Source organism: Erpetoichthys calabaricus, chromosome 2 (genome assembly GCF_900747795.2).
Source record: "Erpetoichthys calabaricus chromosome 2, fErpCal1.3, whole genome shotgun sequence".
Taxonomy (NCBI): Eukaryota; Metazoa; Chordata; class Cladistia; order Polypteriformes; family Polypteridae; genus Erpetoichthys; species Erpetoichthys calabaricus.
Window position 1 is genome coordinate 115023136 of NC_041395.2, and position 27120 is coordinate 115050255.

A 27120-nucleotide genomic window follows, 5' to 3' on the forward strand; every position below is an offset into this window, starting at 1 on the left:
TCGGGTTTGACTATGCTGTGTCTTGTGGACGTTTGGGGACTCCGTATTCTCTCCGGTTTGATTGTGGGGCGGGACGCCGAAGCGTCTTGTGTTTGTTTTTTCTGTGAGTACTCATATTATTGTATTACTGTAATGTGATTCACATATGCTGTGGAGTCCGTATCTCTGGGGCTTCTGTACCATCTCTGGGTTTTGCCTGCGGTATGTTAGACGCACGTTGTAGGCGCCCTCACCTTCTGTACTATGTTGGGTTTGAGTATGCTGTGTAGTGTGGACGGTTAGGGTTTCGTATTGTCTGGGCTCGTTGCTTTATTTCTTATTTCCGTTAGTTGAGCTCTTTTGTTTTTGGCGGTGTAACAGAATTTGCTTGCGGTGGTTAGCTATGGTTCAGAAGCGCGTTGTAGGCGCCTGCGCTTTCCGTACTATCTCGGGTTTGATTATGCTGTGTGTTGTGGACCATTGTGGACTCCGTAGTTTTTCCCGTTTCACTCTGGGGTGGTGGGCTGAATCCTCCTCTTTTCTGTGTGGCTGTGTCGTTAGTCGTTAGCTATGGGCGCGTTGTCACTTCATGTCTTATTTACATTAGTTGACCTCTTTCGTGTTTGAGCCGTGACTCCTTCGTTCGCGGTGGATCAGACTTCGCTTGTGCCTTCCGTACTATCTTTGTGGACCTTTGCGGACTCCGTAGTGTCTTCCGTTTGACTCTGGGGTGCAGTGCAGAATCCTCTTTTCTGTGTGGCTGTGTCGTTAGTCGTTAGCTATGGGCGCGTTGTTGCTTCATGTCTTATTTACATTACTTGAGCTCTTTTGTTTTTGAGCCGTGACTCCTTCGTCTGCGGTGGATCAGACTTCGCTTGCGGTTTATGAGACGCGCGCTGTAGGCGCCTGCGCACTATGTCTCCTGGGTCCATCGCCGTGTACCTGCGTCCGTGCCTTCCGGTTTACCATGTACCTGCGTCCGTGCCTTCCGGTTTACCATTCTCAGTTAGTAATATGGATTAAACTTGTGGTGCTCTTAGCAATGGGATCTGGAATTTTGTAGTTTTATAAAAAGTTGCAAAAATGGATAAATGCGAAATGAATAAATGTATCTGATATGGAGTTACGCTTATTCATTTATGTTTATACTAGGGCTGCACGATTAATCTTTTTTTTCTCATGATAACGATATTTATGACCCACGATCAGTTAATAAATATCGTTGCGATTTTACAGTATAAAGACCAAACTGTTTTTTATGGGCTGAGTTTACGGATTGGACTGCGTCACTATGACGTTACTGCGTCTAGATTGCAAGCGCTTTCTGAAGCAGTAGAAGTCAATAGCAGCAATAACAGTCAGTCAGAATAAACATATGATGGCGGAGCAACGTGAGGAAGATGCAGAAGTGCGATCGTTAGTTCCTAAAAAGGGGTCATACTCAGTTGTCTGGAACTATTTCGATTTCGAGGAATGTGATGTTGATCAGGTACGAGTCTTGTGCAAACTTTGCTCCTGTTCCGTCCAAACGTCCCAAGGTAACACAACAAACCTCATCACCAACCTTAAAAGCCACCACAAAGTACACTATCAAGAATTTCAACGACTGAAGGCACAAACAGCAACAACAAAAAATTACCAGCCATCCACAACACAGACAACAATATCAGGGACATTGTTCAACGCAATACCATATCTGCCTAGCTCGCAAAGACACCGGGAAATAACAGAGGCGATCACGTACCATATAGCCAAGGATATGTGTCCAATAACCACCGTGAGCAGTGAGGGGTTTAACAAAATGATCGCAACACTTGATAAAAGATATAGCATTCCCTCACGCAACCATTTTTCCAATGTTGCGCTGCCCTCGCTGTATGCGAAATGCCGAAAAGAAATAGAAAGAGAAATTCTCAGGCTCAGCCTTGAATATTTTGCTGCCACGACCGACTTATGGTCAAGCAGAACTGCGGAACCGTATTTGAGCTTGACAGTTCATTTTATTGACAGCGAGTTTGAGATGAAAAGCAAGCTTTTGCAAACTTCGTTTTTCCCACAAGACCATACAGCGGAGTTTATTGCAGTGGGCCTCAAAGAAGCGATGTCCGCTTGGGGCTTGGTGGAAGAAAGACTTGTGTGCATCACAACGGACAACGCAGCTAATATGATTAGGGCAGCATCTGTGAATAACTGGCCGAGGCTACACTGCTTTGGTCACAGACATCATTTACCAAAGGAATAATCGTCATTATTAATCGTGATAAAAATTTTGAGCAAAATAATCGTGATAATCATTTTTTCTGTTATCGTGCAGCCCTAGTTTATACTCTGAATTTTTATGTTATGTCTTAATACTGCTTGTAAAGTTTATTAGTAATTTTTAATGAGAATTAAAAAATGCAGACGGCACGGTTGTGCAGTGGAGTTTGCATGTTGTTTCCGTGTCTGCGTGGGTTTCCTCCGGGTGCTCCGGTTTCTTCCCACAGTTCAAAGACATTCAGGTTAGGTGCATTGGTGATCCTAATTTGTCCCTAGTGTGGGTGTGTGTGTGTGTCCTGCGGTGGGTTGGCGCCCTGCCCCTGAATTGGTTCTCTGCCTTGCGCCCTGTGTTGGCTGGGATTGGCTCCAGCAGACCCCTGTGACCCTGTAGTTAGGATATAGCGGGTTGGATAATGGATGGATGAATGGATTAAAAAATGCATACAGTAATTATTCTTTTCTTTAGTCCAGTCTTCCATCAGTTTAATGATATTGGATAATGCAACTTATGAGTCATAGGTATCCAGAACTCAAACAATTCATTTCCAAGGCAGGAACCAAATATCGTCTGTGTGCCTGACCACTGCAGGAAACCCATAATGTTGTTCTACAAAACTGAAATAAACAAACGATGTACTGCTTTGCACATTACCTCCCTACCAAGTCACCTGTAAGTAGGTGTGAAAAAGCAGGCCAGGTGCAAGCAATACCGACAGCACATACGAGAGAGAAAACTTAAAAGTGCTCACTGCCACCAACAGTTGTTATGTACTGATAACTTAGTGTGCTCATACCCCACTTGCTTTCTGTCTATTTTGCTTGCTTGTTTTGTGACTTAAAATCTCCTGTTTCTTCCATACTTGTTATAGAAGGCCTAAGTGCATGAATACTTACTGTTTTTGTGAATTCTCTTTATGCACATTATTGGAGCACTCAAAATAAGCAGGACTGGCAAGGAAGGGTGCCACGATCCATTTTACCTGGGCTTGTCAGAGGTCACTTTGCTATAAGCCCCCATATGATTCAGTTGTCAACATCTGATTCATAGGTTCGACACACAGTTTCACAAGTATATTGTATTGAAATCATTTCCCCTTAAAGCGCATTGTGAATGTGGGTAGGGAATAGAGAGGAAGAAAACTTAACTGGTTTTAATCTTTAAATCACCTAAATGGTTTTATTTACACTTCATATATAAAAATGATATATGTGAGTTTTGTATGTATATGATCATGTGAGTGTTTGTTTGTATGTGTTTTTTTTTTATTTTTCATTATTTGTACTTCAAGAAAGAAATATTATTTATGTAATGCTAAATTGACTGATGGGGTGTGCTGGTTTATGCAAATGAAGGCTCTGTGCAGATGTGAAGTGAAACGATTGAAGCTCAAAGAAGATATGTTTAGCAAGTCCTTGACACACAGTGTGGTTGAGAGTGTATTCAATTTCTCACAACTGATCCCATAAGAAATTAAAGTATTACTTAAAGTGTATTACTCCACTACCACTTTCAACTTATCTGCAACCTTGTACAAAAGTCAAAGTGTGGGATGCAATTCCCTTCAAGCCAGTGTGCTGCTCCAGAAAATTGTATCTGCACTCACAAAGTTTAAATAACAGCATTGATATAAATGCCATGTCATCAAAGGTAGCAACTGTTGTATGGGTTTTTTTTTCCTCCTCCTCGGCCACCTTCTGGATAACAATTTCATTGTTTCTCTGGATCACAGCAATTATGTTACAGTGTTTCTCATCCTTTATGCCTAGGGAACGAGTTTTATCTTTTTAAGTTCTTTGATGACTTAGTGTTTTTTTTTTTAAGTGGTTAAGGGTTTTTCCCCTTCGTGAATCAAGAGCGATTAGAAGAACATGTGTGAGACTGTGTTCCCTTTTTGAAATGAGCTGTTGTTCACCTGCATGTCATCATTATGTTTATTGTGCCCTGACTCCCAACTGTAATGCGAAATGACAATTTCCCCTTGGGGTATAATAAAGTATATATAAAAAAATTTGTGTTAAGCACTTTTACGAAATTAAAGAAAAAAGTGGAATAAAAAAGGAAAAAAAAATGAACTGACAGAGCCAAGCCATGAATTGACAGAATGAAGCAAGACTTTTTTTTCCTTAGGTGATGGAGGTTCTTTTCTTCAGAATGTGATAAGAAGAGAACAGGAAGGTGCTTTTTACTGAGTAAAAGTAATGAGTAACATTTGTTTTATTAGTAGTACGCATTTTTTTCAAATACACTGTATACTAAGGCAGTATTAATTTTAGGCTTTGATACTAATTGATAGTCTAGGATTTTGGCTGGTTTTAGCTTTGAATGAATCAGCTTTAAATTACCTTTGCAACATTACCAAATACCACTTTAACATGGAGTTCTGTGCAGTCTCTTTAACACCAGCACCATCAAGAACTACATGTAACATGTTTAACAGTAAGCAGCTCAACTGAAGTGTTATTTAGTGCCTGGTTTAAATAAAAATACAAATATTGTGTACTGAAAAGTACTTAGGTACAACTGAGGTTATTTACTTCCCCAGGTGGAGCTGGGCAACACAGCTAGTATAGTATACAATCAAGCAAATAAAATTTACAGAACTTGCACAACAAAAAACTTTCTGATTTGGTCCTGTGATATTACAGGAGGAAGCACATTCTCAATTCTGCTAGTTATTGTAAAGCTTAACATCATTCTACAGAGGTGAAATTTGTCTGTATGTAGCAGATTGTAGTAAGTCCTTATTTTTCTTTGTAGAAATGGTAATTAATGCCTGTCAAAGTTTGAGGTAAAATTTATTTTCTTTAGCTTTGATGAAGGTTGCTAGTGCTGATGGAGCTAAATTAGTTCATGTTTTATAAAATTCCACTCGGTAGCCACTTTCTCACTTTGGAGTGAGTTTATAGCATCAAGTAGTTCTGAGATTTGTCAAGTTCTTATGTGTGAAGAATACAAAACTGTGGTATATGTATTGTATAAAAAAATAATTACATTGTGTCTCATCTTCTATAAACTAAGTGGAATATAAGGACTTGGTACTCCTTGAATGTGTAAGTTATATTTTTATGGTCTGTGATTTTTATCACCATTTGCATTATCAATTTCTGTCACTGCATTGCTAACTTCCTGATTATGGATTTGCTGAGATAAATTCATATTAGCCTACTCCATGTTCATTATAATGGCATTGTGATTTGAAGATGAGGTGTTAAGCTTCTTTTGTTGTTGAGGTGACATTCTGATTGTAGATTCCTCACTTGAAGACATGGCCTCATGTATAAACGTTGTGTACGCCTGTTTCCACACTCACATTGCGATGTATAAAAATTAAACTTCGCGTAAAGCCATGCACATTTTCACGCCAGCTAAATACCTGGCGTACGTAAGTTGTCCGCTCTGTTTTGCAAACTGGTGGCACCCAGCGTCAAAGCAGTGCTACTGTTCCTGTGTGGTTTCCTTTTCTTTTTTAGATTCATATGCCTGACGCAGCTTTATTATATACACTGAAATGAACCGCATATTGTTTATTAGTTTAAGGCATCTGATTGTAATTAACCCGTAATATATATATATATATAATGTGTGTGTGTGTGTGTGTGCGTGTATATATATATATATATATAAAATATACAGTTAGGTCCATAAATATTTGGACAGAGACAACTTTTTTCTAATTTTGGTTCTGTACATTAACACAATGAATTTTAAATGAAACAACTCCGATGCAGTTGAAGTGCAGACTTTCAGCTTTAATTCAGTGGGGTGAACAAAACGATTGCATAAAAATGTGAGGCAACTAAAGCATTTTTTTAACACAATCCCTTCATTTCAGGGGCTCAAAAGTAATTGGACAGTTGACTCAAAGGCTATTTCATGGGCAGGTGTGGGCAAGTCCGTTGTTATGTCATTATCAATTAAGCAGATAAAAGGCCTGGAGTTGATTTGAGGTGTGGTGCTTGCATGTGGAAGATTTTGCTGTGAACAGACAACATGCGGTCAAAGGAGCTCTCCATGCAGGTGAAAGAAGCCATTCTTAAGCTGCAATAACAGAAAAAACCTGTCCGAAAAATTGCTACAATATTACAAGTGGCGAATGTTAGCAGACTTGCTGGCCAACCACAAGCGTTACCTGGTAGGTAACCACCCATACAATCAGATTGTGACACAGACTACGAATGCCGTGAATATATATATATATATATATGTGTGTAAAAAGTTTTAGGCAGGTGTGAAAAAAATGCTGTAAAGAAAGAATGCTTTCAAAAATGGAAGTGTTAATCATTTATTTTCATCAATCAACAAAATGCAGTGAATGAACAAAAGAGAAATCTAAATCAAATCAATGTTTGGTGTGAACACCCTTTATAATAATAGAATTAGAATAAATTTGGGGCCAATCATACGCCTACCTGATGGTATTGCATGATGGATAAGTATCTGCCTGTATTTCTCAGCATTGAGAACACCATTAATCCTGACCAAATCTCCAACTCCATTTGTAGAAATGCAGCCCCAAACGTTCAAGGAACCTCCACCATGCTTCACTGTTGGTGCAGACACTCATTATTGTACTGCTCTCCAGCCCTTCTATGAACAAACTGCCTTCTGCTACAGCCAAATATTTCAAATTTTGACTCGTCAGTCCAGAGCACCTGCTGCCATTTTTCTGCACCCCAGTTCCTATGTTTTCGTGCATAATTAAGTCGCTTGGCCTTGTTTCCACGTCGGAGGTATGGCTTTTTGGCTGCAACTTTTCCATGAAGACCACTTCTGGCCAGACTTCTCCGGACAGTAGATGGGTGTACCTGGGTCCCACTGGTTTCTGCCAGTTCTGAGCTGATGGCACTGCTGGACATCTTCCGATTTCGAAGGGTAATAAGCTTGATGTCTTTCATCTGCTGCACTAAGTTTCCTTGGCCGACCACTGCGTCTACGATCCTCAACATTGCCCGTTTCTTTGTGCTTCCTTAAAAGAGCTTGAGCAGCACATCTTGAAACCCCAGTCTACTTTGAAATCTTTGTCTGGGAGAGACCTTGCGTCTTGTTGCTGTGCTCAATCTTGCCATGACATGAAACTGTCTTCCACAACCTCACCTTGGTAGCAGAGTTTGGCTGTTCCTCACCCAGTTTTAAGCCTCCTACACAGCTGTTTCTGTTTCAGTTAATGACTGTGTTTCAACCTACGTGTGACATTGATGATCATTAGCACCTGTTTGGTATAATTGGTTGATCATACACCTGACTATAATCCTACAAAATTCCTGACTTTGTGCAAGTGAACCTATAAAAATTGATGCTGGTTTGAAGTAACACCAAATATTGATTTGATTTAGATTTTTCTTTTGTTCGCTCACTTTGCATTTTGTAAATTGATAACAATAAACAATCATTATTTATATTTCTGAAAGCATTCTTTGTTTACAGCATTTTTTTCACACCTGCCTAAAACTTTTGCACAGTACTATATATACACACACATATATATATACTGTATATACGTATATACACATATACATATATATACACGTATACATACACATATACACATATATATATACATATATACACACATATATATATATATATATTATATATACACACACATAATTCTGGGCTCATCAGGCGTACACACTCCACTGCACTCCCTCTCGGGAATCGAACCTCGGACGTCAGCGAAAGAGGCGATGCCCCTAACGTTGCGCCACGGCGTGTGGTTCGTTTATTTGACAGCATGTAGATCGGGGTAATTACATTCACGGCATTCGTAGTCTGTGTCACAATCTGATTGTATGGGTGGTTACCTACCAGGTAACACTTGTGGTTGGCCCAGAATGAGGGCGAAACACGTGTCGCGTACTCTTTGCATTTATTTGACAGTAAACTATTTCAACCATTCTATGATCTGCACCTCACAAACTGAGGGCACCGTGGCGGATGTTAGCAGATTGCTGGCCAACCACAAGCGTTACATACATACAGTAATCCCTCCTCCATCGCGGGGGTTGCATTCCAGAGCCACCCGCGAAATAAGAAAATCTGCGAAGTAGAAACCATATGTTTATATGGTTATTTTTATATTGTCATGCTTGGGTCACAGATTTGCGCAGAAACACAGGAGGTTGTAGAGAGACAGGAACGTTATTCAAACACTGCAAACAAACATTTGTCTCTTTTTCAAAAGTTTAAACTGTGCTGCATGACAAGACAGAGATGACAGTTCCGTCTCACAATTAAAAGAATGCAAACATATCTTCCTCTTCAAAGGAGTGTGCGTCAGGAGCAGAGACTGTCATAAAGACAGAGAATGCAAACAAATCAATAGGGCTGTTTGGCTTTTAAGTATGCGAAGCACCGCGGCACAAAGCTGTTGAAGGCGGCAGCTCACACCCCCTCCGTCAGGAGCAGGTAGAGAGAGAGAGAGACAGAGAAAAACAAACATGCAAAAATCAATACGTGCCCTTTGAGCTTTTAAGTATGTGAAGTACCATGCAGCATGTCGCTTTACTAAGCAGCTGCACAGAAGGTAGCAACGTGAAGATAATCTTTCAGCATTTTTAGACGAGCGTCCGTATCGTCTAGGTGTGCGAACAGCCCCCCTGCTCACACCCCCTACGTCAGGATCAGAGAAAGTGCAAGAGAGAGAAAGAGAAAAGTAAGTTGGGTAGCTTCTCAGCCATCTGCCAATAGCGTCCCTTGTATGAAATCAACTGGGCAAACCAACTGAGGAAGCATGTACCAGAAATTAAAAGACCCATTGTCCTCAGAAATCCGCGAACCAGCAAAAAATCCGCGATATATATTTAAATATGCTTACATATAAAATCCGCGATAGAGTGAAGCCGCGAAAGGCGAAGCGCGATATAGCGAGGGATCACTGTACATACAGTGGAACCTCGGTTCACGATCATAATTCGTTCCAAAACTCTGGTTGTAAACTGATTTGGTCATGAACCGAAGCAATTTCCCCCGTAGGATTGTATGTAAATACAATTAATCCGTTCCAGACCATACGAACTGTATGTAAATATATATATATTTTTTAAGTTTTTAAGCACAAATATAGTTAATTAAACCATAGAATGCACAGCGTAATAGTAAACTAAATGTAAAAACATTGAATAACACTGAGAAAACCTTGAACAACAGAGAAAACTAACACTGCAAAAGTTTGCGCTATAGTGCTACCAACCGCTGGCTAAAAACACTTTTTTTTTTTTTTTTAATGAGTTTCAAGCACAGGGAAAAAAATGAACATTTGAAAAAATCCGTAATTTAATAAACCACCAAGAAAAGTAACATTGCAACAATGCACGCTACGAACCGATCGCTGTAAACAGAAGTGAAAACAAAATCAAGCCCATTGCATTCTTTAACTGCCTTCCTACCTTATGTGTCCAGCTCCCTCTCTCTCGCGCTGCCTGTGTGTGTGCGTCTGTCTCTCTCTCCCACTGCCTGTGTGTGTGCGTCTGTCTCTCTCTCCCACTGTCTGTGTGTGTGCGTCTGTCTCTCTCTCACGCTGCCTGTGTGTGTGCCGCGCTCTCTCTCTCTTGCTCGCTGCACAGGAAATGCACAGGGAGAGACTGAACATGTACAAACCGAAAAGGAAACTGGCTTTTCGTATACCGAGTGTGTGGTCTTGAACCGAAGCAAAAGTTTGGCGAACATTTTGGTCGTAAACCGATTTGTATGTGTACCGAGACGTTCGTGAAGTGAGGTTCCACTGTGTGTATGTATGTGTGTGTATATATAATATATATGGTCAAAGGCAAAATATATTGTAAGTAGTTGCATATTTAAAGAGATTTAACAATGTGAAGGCATCTAGGCTTTTTTTACTTTATTGGACATCTGACAAAATTTGCATTATTTTACTGAAATCAACTTCTATTTTAATAGTAATATCACCCAAATTTCATTATAAAATTACCCAACTTTTAGGTGAGGGCGCAAATAAGGTAATTTTAAAGTGCTTACTTAAGTATTATGACATACACACAAGACTGAATTAACCTCTGAATTTATTTTTATTATAAAGTCTTTTGTTAGGTTTTTTTTTATGGTTTTTCTCTATAGTGTGGTTTTCTTTCTTGTATGTACATCTGTGGGAGTCAGAAATCTTGGGAACAAGACAAAAACCGAAGCTACAAAGGAGGGACCATTTTTCCTTTTCTGTGCCCTAAATGGAAATACTGATCAAAAATAGGACAAAAATATTTAAACCTATCTGGACATTATGTTCTGAACTCACTAATGTCTCACAAAATGTGAAATTCTAATCTTCGGGTAAACAACTGAGTTCAGTAACAATGGGCTATGATTATACAGCATTGTGTCCCACAAATTGCATGTTTCCTTCACAGGAATAGTTTAATTTATCTTCTGCTTTTTTGGGTCTTTACCTTTTTCTCTCTTCTTCCTGTGTGGAAGATACTAGTATATGGTTTTACTATTGTTTATATTGAAATCTTGGAATTTACCTCTGGTTTATTTTTTTTTTTTTTTTCACTTAGGTGGAGGTGGATGGAGTTGGTACATTTCACAATGGATGGCTGAGAAACTGTCCTGAACAATGGTTTCCCGGAACAAGTTTATTTTTTTGCTGGTGGTGGCAGCATTATTGGCTATTTTGAGTCTCAGTCTACAATTCTGTGAGTTCTATAAGCTTTATTTTGTATTGCTTGTGCTCAATGTTGTATTTTTTAATTTTTTTTATTGTCACCTACACTGCAAGAGCATAGTGGAATTCTTGTACCAGATTTATAGTGATTTGTAAATAAATAAGAATAACAGAAGACAAATAAATGATGAATGAATGAATAAATAAATGAGTTATGTGTAACACTACAGTTACACATAAATTAACAGGTAGGTACAATGCATGGTGCATTGTAGGTTCAGGTTAATGGGAGTTCAGTAACATTATGGCCTGGAAGAATAAGCCATTCTTTATGCAAGTAGAGTGAGTGGCTGTCATTAGAGATGATGGATTACGCTGTCTACACAGATCTGGTTGAGCAGATGACATGAAGCTGTGGAAGCTCAGCCCCAGGGATTTTAGAAGCTGCATGGACAGTCCTTTGGAGGCAATCCTGGCAAGTTAGGTTACCAAACCACACTGTGATGCATCCATTCAGGATAGTTTCAATAGTGTAGCAGTAAACATTCACTAACATTTTCATGCCTGCCCCAAAGCTCTTTCGCCCCTTCTGGAAAAAGAATCTTTGCTGACCTTTTTTTGACTATGCAGGTGGTGTTAACTAACCATGAAAGGCAGCTGATGATCTGGACACTCAAGAAACTGAATCTGCTAACTGTCTGGACAGGGGAGCCATTGATGTGGAGTGGACCGTGACTGCCTTTGTTCTTTCTGAGGTCAACGATGCTCTCCATTATGCTCCAACTCTAAATGAATTAAGCAGTTTTGATAATGAACTGGTGTATGTCGTTCAATCGGTTTTGGGTCAACCCGATATTGAAATGAAAATGTAACACACAATAGATAAATATTTTGACATTTAAACCTGCTCTAGCAGTATTGTTGTTAATACTGTATCATCAACTCTTTCCTCTTGCTTGGATGAGATTGAGGCCTGGATGTCCAAGAACTTCCTTAAGCTGAACGGCACTAAAACTGAAGCTCTTTTAATTGGCACCCCCCATCAAATTCGTTCCTCTGTAAATTATATTTCCTTTTCTGACCGTACCATTACCCTCTCCCCTTCTGTTACAAATCTGGGTGTCAGGTTAGACTACCATCTATCATTTGATACACATATTCATCACCTTTGTAAAATTGCATTCCTTCATCTGCGAAACATAGCCAAACTCTGTCCCTACCTCTCCCTCTGTGATGCTGAAAAGCTGGTTCATGCCTTTGTCTCATCCAGACTGGACTATTGTAATGCACTCCTCATCGGGATACCCAACAAGAGCCTTCAAAAGCTACAACAAATTCAAAATAGTGCTGCAAGAATCCTGATGAGGGTGTGGAAATATGAACACATTTCACAAATCCTTCAGTCACTTCATTGGCTCCCTATCCATCTCTGTATCGAATACAAACTGTTTGTTTACTCACCAGTGTATCCATCCATGGAAATGCTCCACAATATCTTAAGGAACCTTATATATATATATATATATATATATATATATATATATATATATATATATATATATATATATATCTTTACCTTATACTACAATCCACTACAAGAAACCTCCATTTTGCAAATACCTACCACCTTCGCCCCCCTGTGACCAAACTTCACACACAGGGTGACCGAGCCTTTGCAGCTGCTGCTCCACGGTTCTGGAATGCCCTAACAGAGAGCCTAAGAACACAGCAGATTGTGGGCTGTTTTAAAAAACAGCTAAAGACATTTCTATTTGGGAAAGCTTATTAACAAGAATGCTATAATTATTGTTGTTTTATCTCTTGTTTTTATCTTGCTTTGCTTTTGTTTAAACTTTTAATGTTGCACATTAAGATTTACTGCTAATGTAAAGTGCCCTATAAATAAAATGCATTATTATTATTATTATTACTAGACATTAAGCCCGTTACAATAACGGGCGCTAGAATAGTAGTGCATAAACGTTAGTAGGAACAGTCTATATTAAATGGCAAGGGACCTTGACCTCATTCTGTTTCTTGTCTTAATTTTTTTTTTGTCAAAAATATTTTTGCAAGAAGCCTTAAGTAAAATAATAATAAAAATAAAATAGAAACGTATATGACAATACAGTAAGTATAATTAATATTACATTTATCCTCTCCTCTGTGGCTGTTGATTGATAAGTTGTTTCCGTTTGAAGATCTCCTATCCTGCCTCTTTTTATTTTAGCTTGCTGTGGCGTCTCTCCAGCAAGTACTGTTCAGTTCCCCAGCAAGTATTTTAATCTGTGCTGGCGTGCAGCTGATTATTTTATGTGTGGCGTCTCCCCAGCAACGGATTTTATGTGCGTGAAAATAAATCTACTTTTAAAAGTCATCCTATTGTAATATCATGAAAATTCGTAAATTTAGGAAAACCCCTTCAACGACTGACACTTTACACTTTACTGGGCCAAGCTTCTTAATCGCAAATCTGACATCCTCAGAGTGAACACTTGCACAACAACAAACACTAATCCCACCTCTTTGGGGAAGCTGGTCTCCGCGTCTCAGTACCCGATTGGATTTTTCGTGCCTTATGTTTTGGGTGTTACCTCATTTACCGAAATCCAATTGGATCGGCCGCGCGATATTTTATAGGTCCCGCCCACTCTGTCTTGTGTGACACGTCAGGCGGCCTTTGAAGCATCTGCTTTGAAGCGTCGCACCGCACCCCGCGCATGCGCACTTCACCAGAAGACACACTCACACTGACACATGGACGCACACAGGGATTTTATTAAAGAGGATAATGTAGATATTTGAATGGTGAGTGTTTTGAAGATCCCAGTTTGAAATTATCGGACTGATTATAACTATTTTATTTGCCATTTATCATATACTTTTTATATAAACTAAAATAACTAATATGTATATCTCATTATATATTAGTTTTCAATAATTTGTATGTGGGCATCTAAGATGAAATATTCTATCCACATATAATTTTGGTGTTTGTTATTCACCCATCTTTGTTTGTAATTATAGGCAACAAAAAGTTTTAATATCTCTGTTCTTTATGAAATTTTTTCAGAACTTTGCCTTGAATATGGACACATCAAAAATATCAGTAATCTAGTCATATACTACTCACAATGCTCCAAACATGAATGAGCTATTACTGGGCAGGAATCCTAAGTAAAGAATGAGAGAATAGGAGGGTCTTCAATTCAAAGGTTTGGCTCCATTTGTGTGAGGTTTATTGTGTTGCATGATAGCAAAAATACATACATTTGGGATACTGTGAGGAATCTGAGCATATGACTGGACATCTGACACAATGTGACACGAGTAATAGATTTTTTTTCTTGCTCGTTTACGTATCATGTGCTGTTGTTCATGTTGTGCCCTTATTCAAGATGAAAGTATCAGAAACTTTTTTCTCCATTTTTCAAAATAAATATAAATTGTATCTCAGCCATCCATACAAATGGCAGGGAAGAAGTAACAGAGAACACAAAATTTGATCATTTTTGTTTGCCATGTTCCTTTAAAGTGCTGAATTGTCTGAGAAACAAGCATACTGGAAAAAGTAAGTGATGTTACATGAAAATAAATTGGTGTGTGTGTGTGAGGAAAACTGAAGATTTGTTGGTGATAAATACCAACAGTATAATAATACTTGAGCTTCAGGATGAAGAACTGTGGTCAAAAGCAGATAATTTTTAAGAGCATGTCCTATTGTGATTTCAAATGAAATTCAGCATCTGACACAGTCAAATGAAGTAAGCATGAATCTTGGATGCATACAAGTTCAAAATATTAATAGAAAATATCTCAGTGACACAAGACAGTAACTTGTCCATACCATTACATTTCATTTTTCAGAGGTAACCATATTACTAACCGAGAATGGTAAACCGGAAGGCACAGACGCAGGTCTCTCGCTAAACCGGAAGGCACAGACGCAGGTACACGGCGATGGACCCAGGAGACATAGTGCGCAGGCGCCGAACACACAGACACGAGACCAGATGGAGGAGTACGGAAGCGTTCATGCCCACACTACACGGCATAGTCAGACCCGACATAGTACGGAAGGTACAGGCACCTGCAACGCACGTCTAAAACACCGCAGCCACAAAAACGAAAGAGCTCAACTAATGTAAACCTGAGAGTACGGAAGGCGCAGGCGTCACCGCCATATTATGAGTGGCACTACTGCGGAGTGAAGTTAGGAATAATGTGCTGCTTGGGATTGTACAAACCGCTGAACGCTTTACACCAAATTCAAACACAATACAGCTCAACAATACACACACGAGCCCACCTGGATAAGATCAATGAACGCAGGCGCCTACAACGCACGTCTGAAACTGCGGAAGCAAAGCAGGCACGGGTTCAAAACGAACGAGCTTGACTGACGGATATACAAACACGAGCCTGCCTGGATAAGGACTAACGACACAGCCACACAGAAAAGAGGATTCTGCACTGCACCCCAGAGTCAAACGTAATGACACTACGGAGTCCGCAAAGGTCCACAAAGATAGTACGAAAGGCGCGGGCGCCTACAACGCGCTTCTGAACTAAACGTCCACATTACACAGCATGGTCCGGGTAATAAGAATAAACGAACTCTCCGTATTAAACGTATGGCATCCTCACACGTCCAAACCATATAGCATATGTGAATCACATTACAGTGATGCATTATTAACAGTACAACCACAGAAAACGCTCCGTATTAACAGTAAGTGCTATTATCCATATTACTAACGGTAGACAACGGATAACTGATGGAGTCACGGTCACGGCTCCAAAACGATCCAGCTCAACTAATGGAGCTACAAAAATCAGCCCGAGATATTATTCAGATCCCTCAAGCCTTTATCTGAGACAACTTAGTGATGGAGGTGTTTGGAACAGCAATCACATTAGACCAGATACCACTATTAACACAACGGGCTATAATATGTCCAAAGAATATTGACGTTGATCGCATAAATAATCAGGTCATTGCGTTACTTCCTGGAGAAAGCCGCCTCTTTCTAAGTACTGACAATGTTGATTCTGAAGACGAGAATGAGCGTCTTAATTTCCCCTTAGAATATTTAAACACTATTAACCCGGCCGGATTACCACAACACAATCTTAACCTTAAAATCGGGACAATAGTCATGCTATTAAGAAACCTTAATACTAAACAAGGTTTATGCAACGATACACGTTTAGTCATCAACACCATGACAGAATGTTATTGAAGCAAAAGTATTTACAGTATCACATTCTAACAGTACTGTTTTGATTCCTAGAGTTAACCTTTCAAGTTCTGATCTGGAATTACCTTTTACACTTAAACGACACCAGTTTCCCATTAAACCTGCATTTGCCATGACAATCAACAAATCACAAGGACAAATCATGGACAGAGTTGGCATCAATGTATTTCGGGTTACCTAACACCAGGGGTTGGCGAGTGAAGCGAGCAGGGGGCAAAGCCCCCTAGTGATACCAATATATGGAAAAACATTTGTCATGGAAGTTTCACATCAAAATAATGCTTTTGAAGCATAGCACTGTTTGTTGTGCTGCATAAGTAACAATCCTTTAACTGCAGCCCTACATTAATTTAAAGACCAAGTCTACTATATGTCTTATCCCTCATATTTACACTTGGAAGTTTCGGCGACACAGTCTCTCAAGAAGTATAGTAAACAGAATGTGGGTGACAAATAATCCTCCCAACACCTAAGTTTTTTACCCTGGGAAGAGGAGAAAATAAATATTATTTCTAGAAATATACAAGGTACATTAAAAAAAGTGTGTTGTGCTGCCTTATCTTTTGTATTCATTGAGTTGACTTGTTAAACTCTTTGCCAAAAATAACAAAATGAAACAGAATGAAACAGTTTAAATATACTGAATGCTGTGCAACCACATTAAACATGTACATAGAAAAAATACAAATAGAGTTATCTTTCTAGCTGTTGCTTTAGGAGAAAGAACTCTTTATATAATTTCAATATTCTTTATAGGACAGTTGAACTTGTGTGTGTGTGTGTGTGTGTGTGTGTGTGTATTATGCCATCAAGCAGTGTCCTATCCAGAGTTGGTTTCTGCCTTGTGGTTAGGTAGTCGCTGGCTCCCTGCAGCCTTGGACTGGACTGAGTAGTAGGTAAGAACATGGATAGCTGGAATGTCTGTTCTTAGATCATAGTCTGTGACAGTCACTGCAACTGTATGTTGCTGCATTTATTTGAAATGCTATACTTCTAGAATGTATTTTTTTGACTTTCAAAATAATGGTTAGAATTGAAGGTGAGGTTCAGTGTTGCATTTCCATTTAATATCATTTGTCTTTACTTCATTTGTACTTTTATTTTTGGTTCAATTTTCCAACTAGAACAGTACATGACAAGCAGAAAAAAATACATGGACCCAGAACACTATTACTTCTTGCCTATTCTTTTGAGGAGCTTAATGTAGTACTAGGGTGTTGTACCATTTTAGCCATTATGAATGTAATGAGAAGTGAAGCAAAATGACACCTTTCATTGGCTAACTAAAAATATTACAATATGCAAGCTTTCAGGGCAACTCAGACCCCTTATTCAAGCAAGATGTATGTTAGTTTGCTTGACTTTTCACGAGAAGCTTAATGGAATTTCATTTTCATGATGATCTTTAATTACAACTTAATTACTTATCTGCTGTATTTAAAGCATATTTTTATTTCTATTTGTTTACCTCTCCGCTGGACAACAACGATGTGATTTTATATTGTTATAGTAATAAGGCACAGGGCCATTATGTGCAATATTAATACTTTTTTATGGATGGTTGGAATGAAAAAATTGTAGTGTTTTGAATATAAACCTTAACATAGTGTGACAAATAGAGGCACTGTCGACCCCTTGAACCCTCAGACCAGACGTCCGACACCAAATAAAAGTCCAAAATGAATATTTATTATTATGAATAAGTGCACAAAGCACCCTCCTCTCCACAATACTCAATAAATCCACAATAAACAATACTCAATCCTCCACTTCCAGACACTTAGCCACCCTGCCTCCCAACTCAGCTCAACGTCTGGGATTTTCCACAATCCTTTTATAGTCCTTGAGCCGGAAGTATCCCATGTCACCTGGACAGAGAAGGCGAAACACTCAGATAAAAATCCTTTTTCTTCATCCCGGAAGCACGTCGTTCCTTGTGTCGCTGTGATTAAGACGCATTTCTGGGTTATGGTGCAAATAACAATCCCTGGGCCTCCCTGCAAGCGACTCCTGGCGGCCCCCGTGGTATCCAGCAGGGCTGTGCATTAAAAGTCCACTGTCCATAATTCCCTGCTGGCATTCAGGGTAGCTCCATGCTGCAAGGAGGGCTCCAACTGGCGGCCTGGGGGTATTGGCCGGGATAAATAGCCGGCCATATCTCACAATAGCTAACTTGGGTTTTAGAAACAGATGGAGACATTCTAAATGTTTTCAGCTGTTGTGTGTGCAGTCAAACAGAGTGTTGCACATTTAAGCACAGATGATCAGTGTAATGGTTTTATTACTGATCAAAGTCCACTGTTGACTTGCTTTATTACCGATAAGTTGTTTCATGAGTATTTGTTGAATTATTGTAATGGGTATGTGAGTGTGCTGTGTAGTAGACTGATGTCCTATCCAATGATGGTTTTTGTCAGTTCAGTGTAAATGTACAGTGACACTGTGTGTTTTCTCCTTGTATATTGTGTGGATTAGTTGTTTGTTAGCTTGTGTTTTTTGTTTCTCTTTTTGTTCAAAGTTAGTTTCAGTTCTGTCTGGATTTATACCTCACATGAAGGCAGAATTTGAGTGTTTAGGGAAGTACTTATAGTTTTTGTGCTGAAGATTTCAATATGAGTCAAATTTTGACGACTGCCATTCTTGGATGTTTGTGGCAAGTGGTTTTGAAAAAGCCTGCTTCTTCACACATTTTTGGACTGCTGCTTAATAACCCTTCTGTTAGTTTTCAAGTAACCTATTGACCACTTTTTTCCAAAACTGATTTTTTTTTTTTTTTTTTTTATCATAACTTTTGTCACCTAGAAAGAACTTAGATGTTTGAACTTTAGTGGAAAAATGGGTTGATTTAAAATCTTGAGTTGTTTCACCATTATTTCTTTTCTACCCATGGAATTTTAATATCATTTATTTTGAGTAATGCCATTACATAAATTTGTTCTTTCCTAGTAATCGCTCAAATGTCATGTTTTTCTTTTTCAAGTTTCTATGGATAAAGGCATTTTCTAAGTAACAGTTTAGTAGTAATAATAATGGCTCATAGTGGCTCCATTTACTATATATTGTATACTGTTACTGTGAAGGACTAGCAGTAACATTGTGTTCTAACCACTATTGGTACCCCCAGAAAAGAAACTCTGCTCTCTCTTCTGTTTTTATCCTTATAACCCTTTCATCATCTTTCTAAACCACTAACTTCTCCATGCTGATCTTATCCCCTCCAATAACTTGGAATTGCATATTCTACATTGCAGTGGTTCAAGCATTGTTTTTCTGATTAGTCCTTTTGTGTCTTCTGGCCTAATTCATGAAGGTCTCCTTGGAGAATCTCCACAGGTGTTCCTCAAGGACTGGTTCCGAGTTGTCTACGATACATTTGTTTCTGGGGCACCAGTTTTTTCTCATGAACGAACACCGTTATGTTTAATCCCTTCAACATCCTATATCTTGTGCTTGCTTTCTCCTTCTTGATCCACAGAACTTTCTTTGAATATTATCTTTGGAAATATCACTGTCTCACCATCTGGTACTTTTAGGAATCTTGGATGATACTCATTCAGTCTGCAGATTTCTTCAGTGAGCCACTCATGTTGTTCATAACATTGACCTTTTCTAACCACCCATGCCACTGATTTCATTATTCAAGCTGTTAGCTTCTTTTGGCTGGTGGTCTTCAGATTTTTCCTTAAATGGTATCCCAGCAACCAGACCTTCCCAGCTTCTCTGAAGTTCAGTTAATTGAATTGTGTTCTCTGTTCCTCTTTAACCCGCACTACATTTCTGCTTTACTTTTTCTTTACAAGGTTATACTCCTCAATACCTCTATTTTGTGGTCTTTCCAAATGACCTCCATTGTGCTTTGGTTTATCTGCCGACTGTTCCTCCAAAACTGGACAATGTTGCTCTCCTATTGCTGTAAACTGAGATTTATACAACTGTTCCTAATATACCAATATCCAACCAAATCTTTATATTTTACCAAGTACCTTATGACTCATTAGCCTTTCCATCCCTCTGCTCAACTCTTGGATATCTACTGTGCTGATGCAATCATTTACTTTTTCTAGCATAAGGAGTAGGTATAGTACTACACTTCTTGTCCTCAACTGTGAATTTTGCTTTTTGTTTGTTTTCTAATAACTCCCATTATATGTATAAAACCATGGTTTGTTTTTCTAAGTCATCCTAGATAAAGGTGGCAGCCAAAAAAAGAATACTAATTATAGATGCAGGGAACAGTGATTGGTTAATAACAAACTAGCAATATCAAGTGGAAGTCTTATGCACAGAATTCATGCTTCTCCCTTTCTGTGTTATAATTAGAAGTAGACACTGTTTCCCTTTAGATAATATCGGCAAGTGCACAAGGTGGATCTAGAATTTTCCTCTGTATTAGATATTAGATATGTGTACATTGGAGCACCACTCAGCCTGTACACTGGAGTTTAGAAATAGATTATAGAGCTACATGTCCACAAGTTCCTACAGCCTCCAGGAATAGAAACAATTTTTGAGCTGTACTGTACAAAGCAGATAATATTTGAAAGGCTGCTTTTTTGGTACTGGGCAGACCGATTCAAAGTGAAATGCACATTCACGTCAAAACTTTGGGGGAAAAAAAATAGTTTCTGTTTACTTTAGTAGTCACAATTGTGAAGAATTCATGTAACATCCATTAACATGAAAACACTTATAGTAAACTTTTATATTACAGATCTATTCTTCAAAAGCAATTTGTGCATAGGAAAACCATTACATGAATATAATGATAATTAAAATAAAAGTAAAATGGTACTATATCTTTTTCATGGTGGTGTAGCTATTTCATTCTAATCCTGTTCTTTTGCAGAGCTGTAGTTATTTCAAATATGGGCTTGCTTTTACAGCCTCTGAATATCAAACCTTGATGTACAATTATTTTTCTATTGCACTATTCTAGTTGTTACCTCTACATTTTTGAGAAGGGTAGAAGTTGAACTAATTAGTGTTCTGAAATAGCTTTCTTAACAGAAAAAAATTAAATTTTAAATGCCTCCATTATGAGGGCTAATTAGATCTGAAAAATCCCTAAGGTGTCAAAAACATATCTTGTGTAGAGTAACCATTTCTATACCTATGTAATTTTTAAAGTCATACCCCCAGATGTCCTGCATTAATATACACCCGAATAATAAAAAATGTGGCTAAATTATGGGCATATTAGGATATTGTTTTGGGTAATGCTGGTCGGTATACCGGTTCATACCGAAAACCGTTTTTTATATTTGTTATGATATGGATTTTTCTTATACCGCAACACCGGTTTAAATTGCCTAAATGACGTTCGGAACGTGGCGCAGCGGGAAACTGTTCAAGTGGGGACCTTTTTCACTGCTACACCGCTAATCACAAAGGTGTTGCATGGGGGCTCTTTTTCACTGCTACACCGCTAAATAGATAGTGGTAGTGTATGTATTGTGCAGTGAAAATGGACAGATAACATTCCGAAACTGAAGCTGTAGCTGATGATAAAGTTGAACATGATCACAAAGAAGAATTTTTGCCGAAAAAAAGGAGTCACGGCTGTTGCCTGGAGATACTTTGGTTTTAAAAGGTCGGATGTGGACCATTATGTTCAAATGTGTAAATACTGTTTCTATACTACTGGATAATACTGCCAGCCAAGTTGTACTTGTTTTATTTTTTTTCAATACAGTGTAATGTACCTGGGTACTGTGTAATAATGTGACGACATGTTGACATTATTCTCAACATTTCTGCTTTATTCTTGCCGTTTATGTCAAGGTTAAAGTTGACATGTCGTAATTTGTCATTAAAGTAGAACATCGTAAACTAAACTTCCATTGTAAAATGAATATTTAATTTACTAGATTTTCTCAAACCCCGTCATAAGTTATGTAGCACATTAAATGCACATGTTAAATAGGTACGTGCTACTTAAACTGACTTCCTCTTGTACTGAGGTGGCCCTCGCCACACAGAATACATTCACTCCATGATATTCCTGCTCTCTGAACATTTAGAATGCTAAGATAAATACTTGATATAATTTTCATGATGAAATGCATTACAGCATGTATTAATCATGTGGGGGCATGGCGGCGTGGAGGTTGCACTGCTGCCTCGCAGCAAGGGTGTCTCGGGTGTACCCTGCCTTGGATTTGCATGTTTTTCTAGTGGGTTTACTCGGCGTGCTTCAGTTTCCTTTTAAAGTCATGTAGGATGTGGGGTTTTGTTCTGCTACATTGGCCCTGCTAGTGTATGTTTTGCTCGTATTCACCCTGCAATGCGCTGGTGACTCGTTCAGGATTTTCTCCTGCGTCGCACACAGTGCTTGCTGGAATGGGCGCAACCCTGAATAGATGGCATAATTAAACATGTATAACAAAGATATTTCTAAAGTTCTGAACACTCTGTGGGCTAAGTTTATAACTAGGTTTAATTTCACAAAGACGTTTATCGTGTGGTGATTGGTTACATGGAGAAAGCAAAAGGAAGGATAGAAACTGTGGGCACGCATGCAATAAAGAAAGCCTGCTCAGAAGAACATCCATTGAATTCTCTGTTCGTGTCTCCGACCACCAGATCACAAACCCAACATTTACACAATATTTAAGTTAAACCTTTGCAATACCCATTCATACATCCAGTTTTTTGGAGCCTCGTCACACCTGCCGTAAAGTTCTCTACACAGAACATACACCTGTGGACCCCTTACTGCGAGGGAGCAGCACTACCGCCTCACTACCGTGCATGTTTAATACCTGCTTTAATGCATTTCATCATGAAAATGATATCAAGTATTTATCTTAGCATTCTAAATTTTTAGAGAGCAGGAATATCATGAAGTGAATGGATTCTGTGTGGTGATCGCTGCCGGCGCCTCATCTTAGGGCGGAGGAAGTCAGTTTAAGAAGAGTAGTGATTAGCAACTGGGTCAGGGAACACTTAACACAAAGCATTTAATGTGCTGCATTAACTTATGACTGGGTTTGAAAAAATCTAGTAAATTAAACATTGATTTTAGGATGAAGATTTGTTTACGACATTCTACTTTAAATATAAAATAAACTGAGAATAAAGTGGAAATGTCGACTTTAATCTCGACATAAACAGCGAGAATAAAGTGGAAATGTCGAGAATAAAGTCAACATGTTGACTTTAATTCTCGATATAAAGTTTGTTTTTTTCTTCCCTGTGTCCGTATTTTTTTTTCTTCACCGTGGCCCTAATACGATTCCGTAGGGCTATACCACAAATAGCATTATAAATGCAAGTTGCAGTTTTATTATTTATGTATATAACTTAGCTTGAATCAAGGTCCATATTAATGCAGTTTGCCTTAATGATGGTTCAGCTGGTAAAGATGTCATCACCAAGTTGCACTTGTTTTATTTTATTTTAATTTAATAATAATAATTTAATAATTTTTTGCATTTATATAGCGCTTTTGTGAATACTGTGTAATGCACCTGGGCTTGAAGTCTTGAAGTAATAGTGCAACTATCAGTAATAATAGTATTATTTATTTTATTATTTTTTATTAGTTTAAATAATATGCAGTTTAAAGATGGTAAAGCTGTTTAAAAAGTCAATTTTAACGTGTCAGTGGAGAGATGGTTAACATTAACAAAGTGTAGTTGGTTTACAAAAAATATTTACTATTTATTCCTTTTCTAAGACATGTTCAGTGCAGTACAACTTTTGACAAGCACCTCTGAATATTTTACTAAGTCTAAATGCCTCTTTGGATGGTTGAAAATATGTTGTCAAAATTATAGTTTAAGTTTTTGCAAACTTTGTTTAATAAAAAGGCTCTATATTTTGACTGCATCTGTCATGCAATGTGATTCCTTCTTTTCATTAGTGCCACCCCCTTGAAAACTATCACTTTATGGGGCCATGCAAACCTGTATTAATACTTGTGTGCACATTAAAATGTTTTCTTTGTACAATGTATAATGCTCATGACAGTGGAATAGGTTGTTCTTGGCCAGTCTAGTGCAGTAATTGCAGTGGAAAATGTGGTTAATATCCACTCATGCATGGGGAAAAAAAAACCGTCTTATACCGTGAAACCGGGATAATTTAGAAAAATACCGTGATATAGAATTTTGGTCATACCGCCCACCCCTAGTTCTGGGACTGGTGTAATAATTATTTTGATTTATTTTTAATATCTGACATTGGGAATCAAAAGTTAAATAAAGAACTTTAGCTTTAGAAAGAACCTTGAGTTTTTTTTTTTTTTTTTAAATAATTACTCTGGACTAATGATGCATTTAGGGGTAAATATAAAACTGGGTGACTCTTAAGATTTGGGGACAGTTGCAGTCTTTATCTCTAATCAAAATTTATTTTAAAGAAACACACAAATTAGCTTTGCATTTAATATAGTATTATCAAACAAAACCTTACATAATTAACTAATACCATATGAAAGGTTTTCGTGTATAGGGTGTGTGTAACCAGAATCCGTACAAAATGTAACCAGTCTCCTTGGGTGAGTAATAAATATTTAAGAAAGAAATAACTTGAAACAAAATAAAATTGACAGAAAAGGAAATGACTGAGTACAGGGTGGGGATGGGTCACTAATGTGACTTAAGGCATAGGCGAGTGCTTGTGTGACATTTCACAGGATAGAGAGACTTGCGCAGATCTGAAATGGGAGAAGCCTGGTGATTGTGAGACGGAGTGGGCTGCAGCAGTGTGATAGTCACTGTGGTGTGGGGTCCCAGAAGTGCAATGGGAAGTGGCACGTGTCTAAGAAAGAGAGGGTGTGCGTTGCATGGGTGGAATATGCCATGCGCCACCAGGAGATTAGAGGGCAGTGGACCTAGCAGGTACTAAGGTTTCCTGACCCTTTCTCTTGGGAGAAAGAAACTGACACTGACTAAGTTTGGGTTTAACATTGCCTCATGCCAGAGGCATATTGAGTTAGAAGAAGAGTGTGAGTTTAAGTCTCGCTGACAGGAAGAAGAGGGAGAAAATTTCATAAGACGGAAACCAAAAGGGGGGACAGGACCCATTAATTTGTCTTTTAAGAGGTAGGAAAGCAGACAAGCCACTCCACCTAGAATATGGGTTTTCAAGCCTGCCCAGTAAGCACAAAGGAGCAATAGGTTTTCTTGTACTGATTTTATTGTGGTGCTTGACTGCCATCATTTGACCCCTCACTTGTTTACAGAAGAAAAAACAAACAAACAAGTTTGAACATTTTACATTTGTAGTTACTTCATCAAAAAGTCAATTAACACATTTTTGTAAAATAATTTTGTAACAATAAGTCCTATTCAAAAATAAGTGATAATAAAATGTAACTACATGTGTCTGTAGACTACATTAATACCTGCTTTTTAACAGCACCTTACAATGTCATGTAGTTACAAAAAGGAGCATAAATAGGCTTGTGGTGTCTCAATATCTTTCATACATGGAAGATAGGATCTAAAAATGGCACCTATTGGTGTGTTGTTAATAGCCGAGGAGGGTGTGTGACTAATTGTAGCACTTTTTATTTAAGTAACAAAAAGGTATTCCAAAAAGATGAAAAACCCCCAATCACCTCACAGCAAGTATTTAGTGCAGTTAAATGCAATCCCCAATTTCTCAATACCACATTACTCAGTTAAACAAACTAAAGGCCAATTTGCGAAACAGAAGTGAAATTTCCAAAAGAAAAATAACTATAAAAAGAAAATGGACAATACTAGCATGAAATGACAATTTTATTCTATGAAAAAAATTTAAGCACCTGAAGTAAGTTCCCCATTTACCAGTTAATGTTGGTTAAAACAATTTATTAAAACTAAATAACTGAACTTGGAGAAGGGACTTATTTATTGTATAAATGAGAATACCAAAGGTGAGAATTATCTTAAAAGATTTCAATTCCAGTCTGAAGACACACAGAAGGAAATGCCACTCTTTAGATCATAAGCCCAGTTATTTGTCAAACAACATACTGCTAAGCAACTGTTCTGGCAGTGCTTGAAGTGGTATGAAATTGCCAGTACTGTCTGTTTTTGGTGGCTTCTACTGTATGCCCTACTCATGATGCAGAGATTTCAGCACATAATTTTATGTACTTCTGCTCAGTCTTTGCTGTTCATAGTATTTATCCTTTGTGCACAACAGAAACTGCTAAACTCAGTGTGGTTCTCGTTATATGCTCCATAGCTGTGATCTTCAGCCTGTATATAAACTTCAGCTCCTTTTCTAACCCCATGCTATTGGAGCCACACCTTATTGTGTGATTAATTAGTTTTAGCTTTAGGCTGATAACTTCCATTCTTAACAATAACAATGTGCAGATAATGAAGCTGTGAGATTTTTTTTTATGCTTTAACATAAATACTATTTCATATATAGTCTATACTTACTGAGTGGTGCTAACAGTTTTTTTTTTTTTAAATCTTTTATTGAATTTTAATAAAAGCATGTAACATTCCATACAATCAAATCAAACTTAACAAAACTAAATTCAATTCAACCCCCACCCATGACAAAGAGAGGAAGTCCAACATCCTGAGTAAAACTTTGAGAGTAGTACAGAGGGAAAGGAGTCCTTCTCCATAATATAAACGCTTACTCTAAAATGCTATTAATTAGATCCTGCCAGGTTTTAAATAAGTTTTGAACAGATCCTCTAACTGAGAATTTGATTTTTTTCCAATTTCAAATAGTATATAACATCAGTTATCCACTGACTTAAAAGAGGTGGGTTAGGATTCTTCTAGTCAAAGTCAAAGCGAACTTTGTCATCTCAACCATACACAAGTTTACAGATAGACGAAATTGTGAAGCTCAGGGTCCACACATAATGCAAAGATTAAATTAAAAATAGAATTTAAATTTAAAATTAAAATACAGACAAGACATTGTGCAAAGACAAAACAAAGAAGTAGCAGCAATATTGATGTGTGGTAAGCAATATGAACATTGATGCAATGTATGGTATTTGCTAGTTATCAGTGTATGATAATAGTTGTTTAAGACGTGTA

General features: G+C 38.1%; 1 protein-coding gene across 1 annotated transcript in view; it reads left to right on the forward strand.

The window, feature by feature from the left end:
- pxylp1 (2-phosphoxylose phosphatase 1) overlaps positions 1-27120 on the forward strand; it is a 112041-nt gene that overhangs the window by 20670 nt on the left and 64251 nt on the right. The window contains exon 2 of the mRNA XM_028794393.2: positions 10750-10887. Coding sequence (XP_028650226.1) covers positions 10809-10887 — 79 coding nt within the window. The 5' untranslated portion in view covers positions 10750-10808. The remainder of the gene's footprint in view (positions 1-10749; positions 10888-27120) is intronic.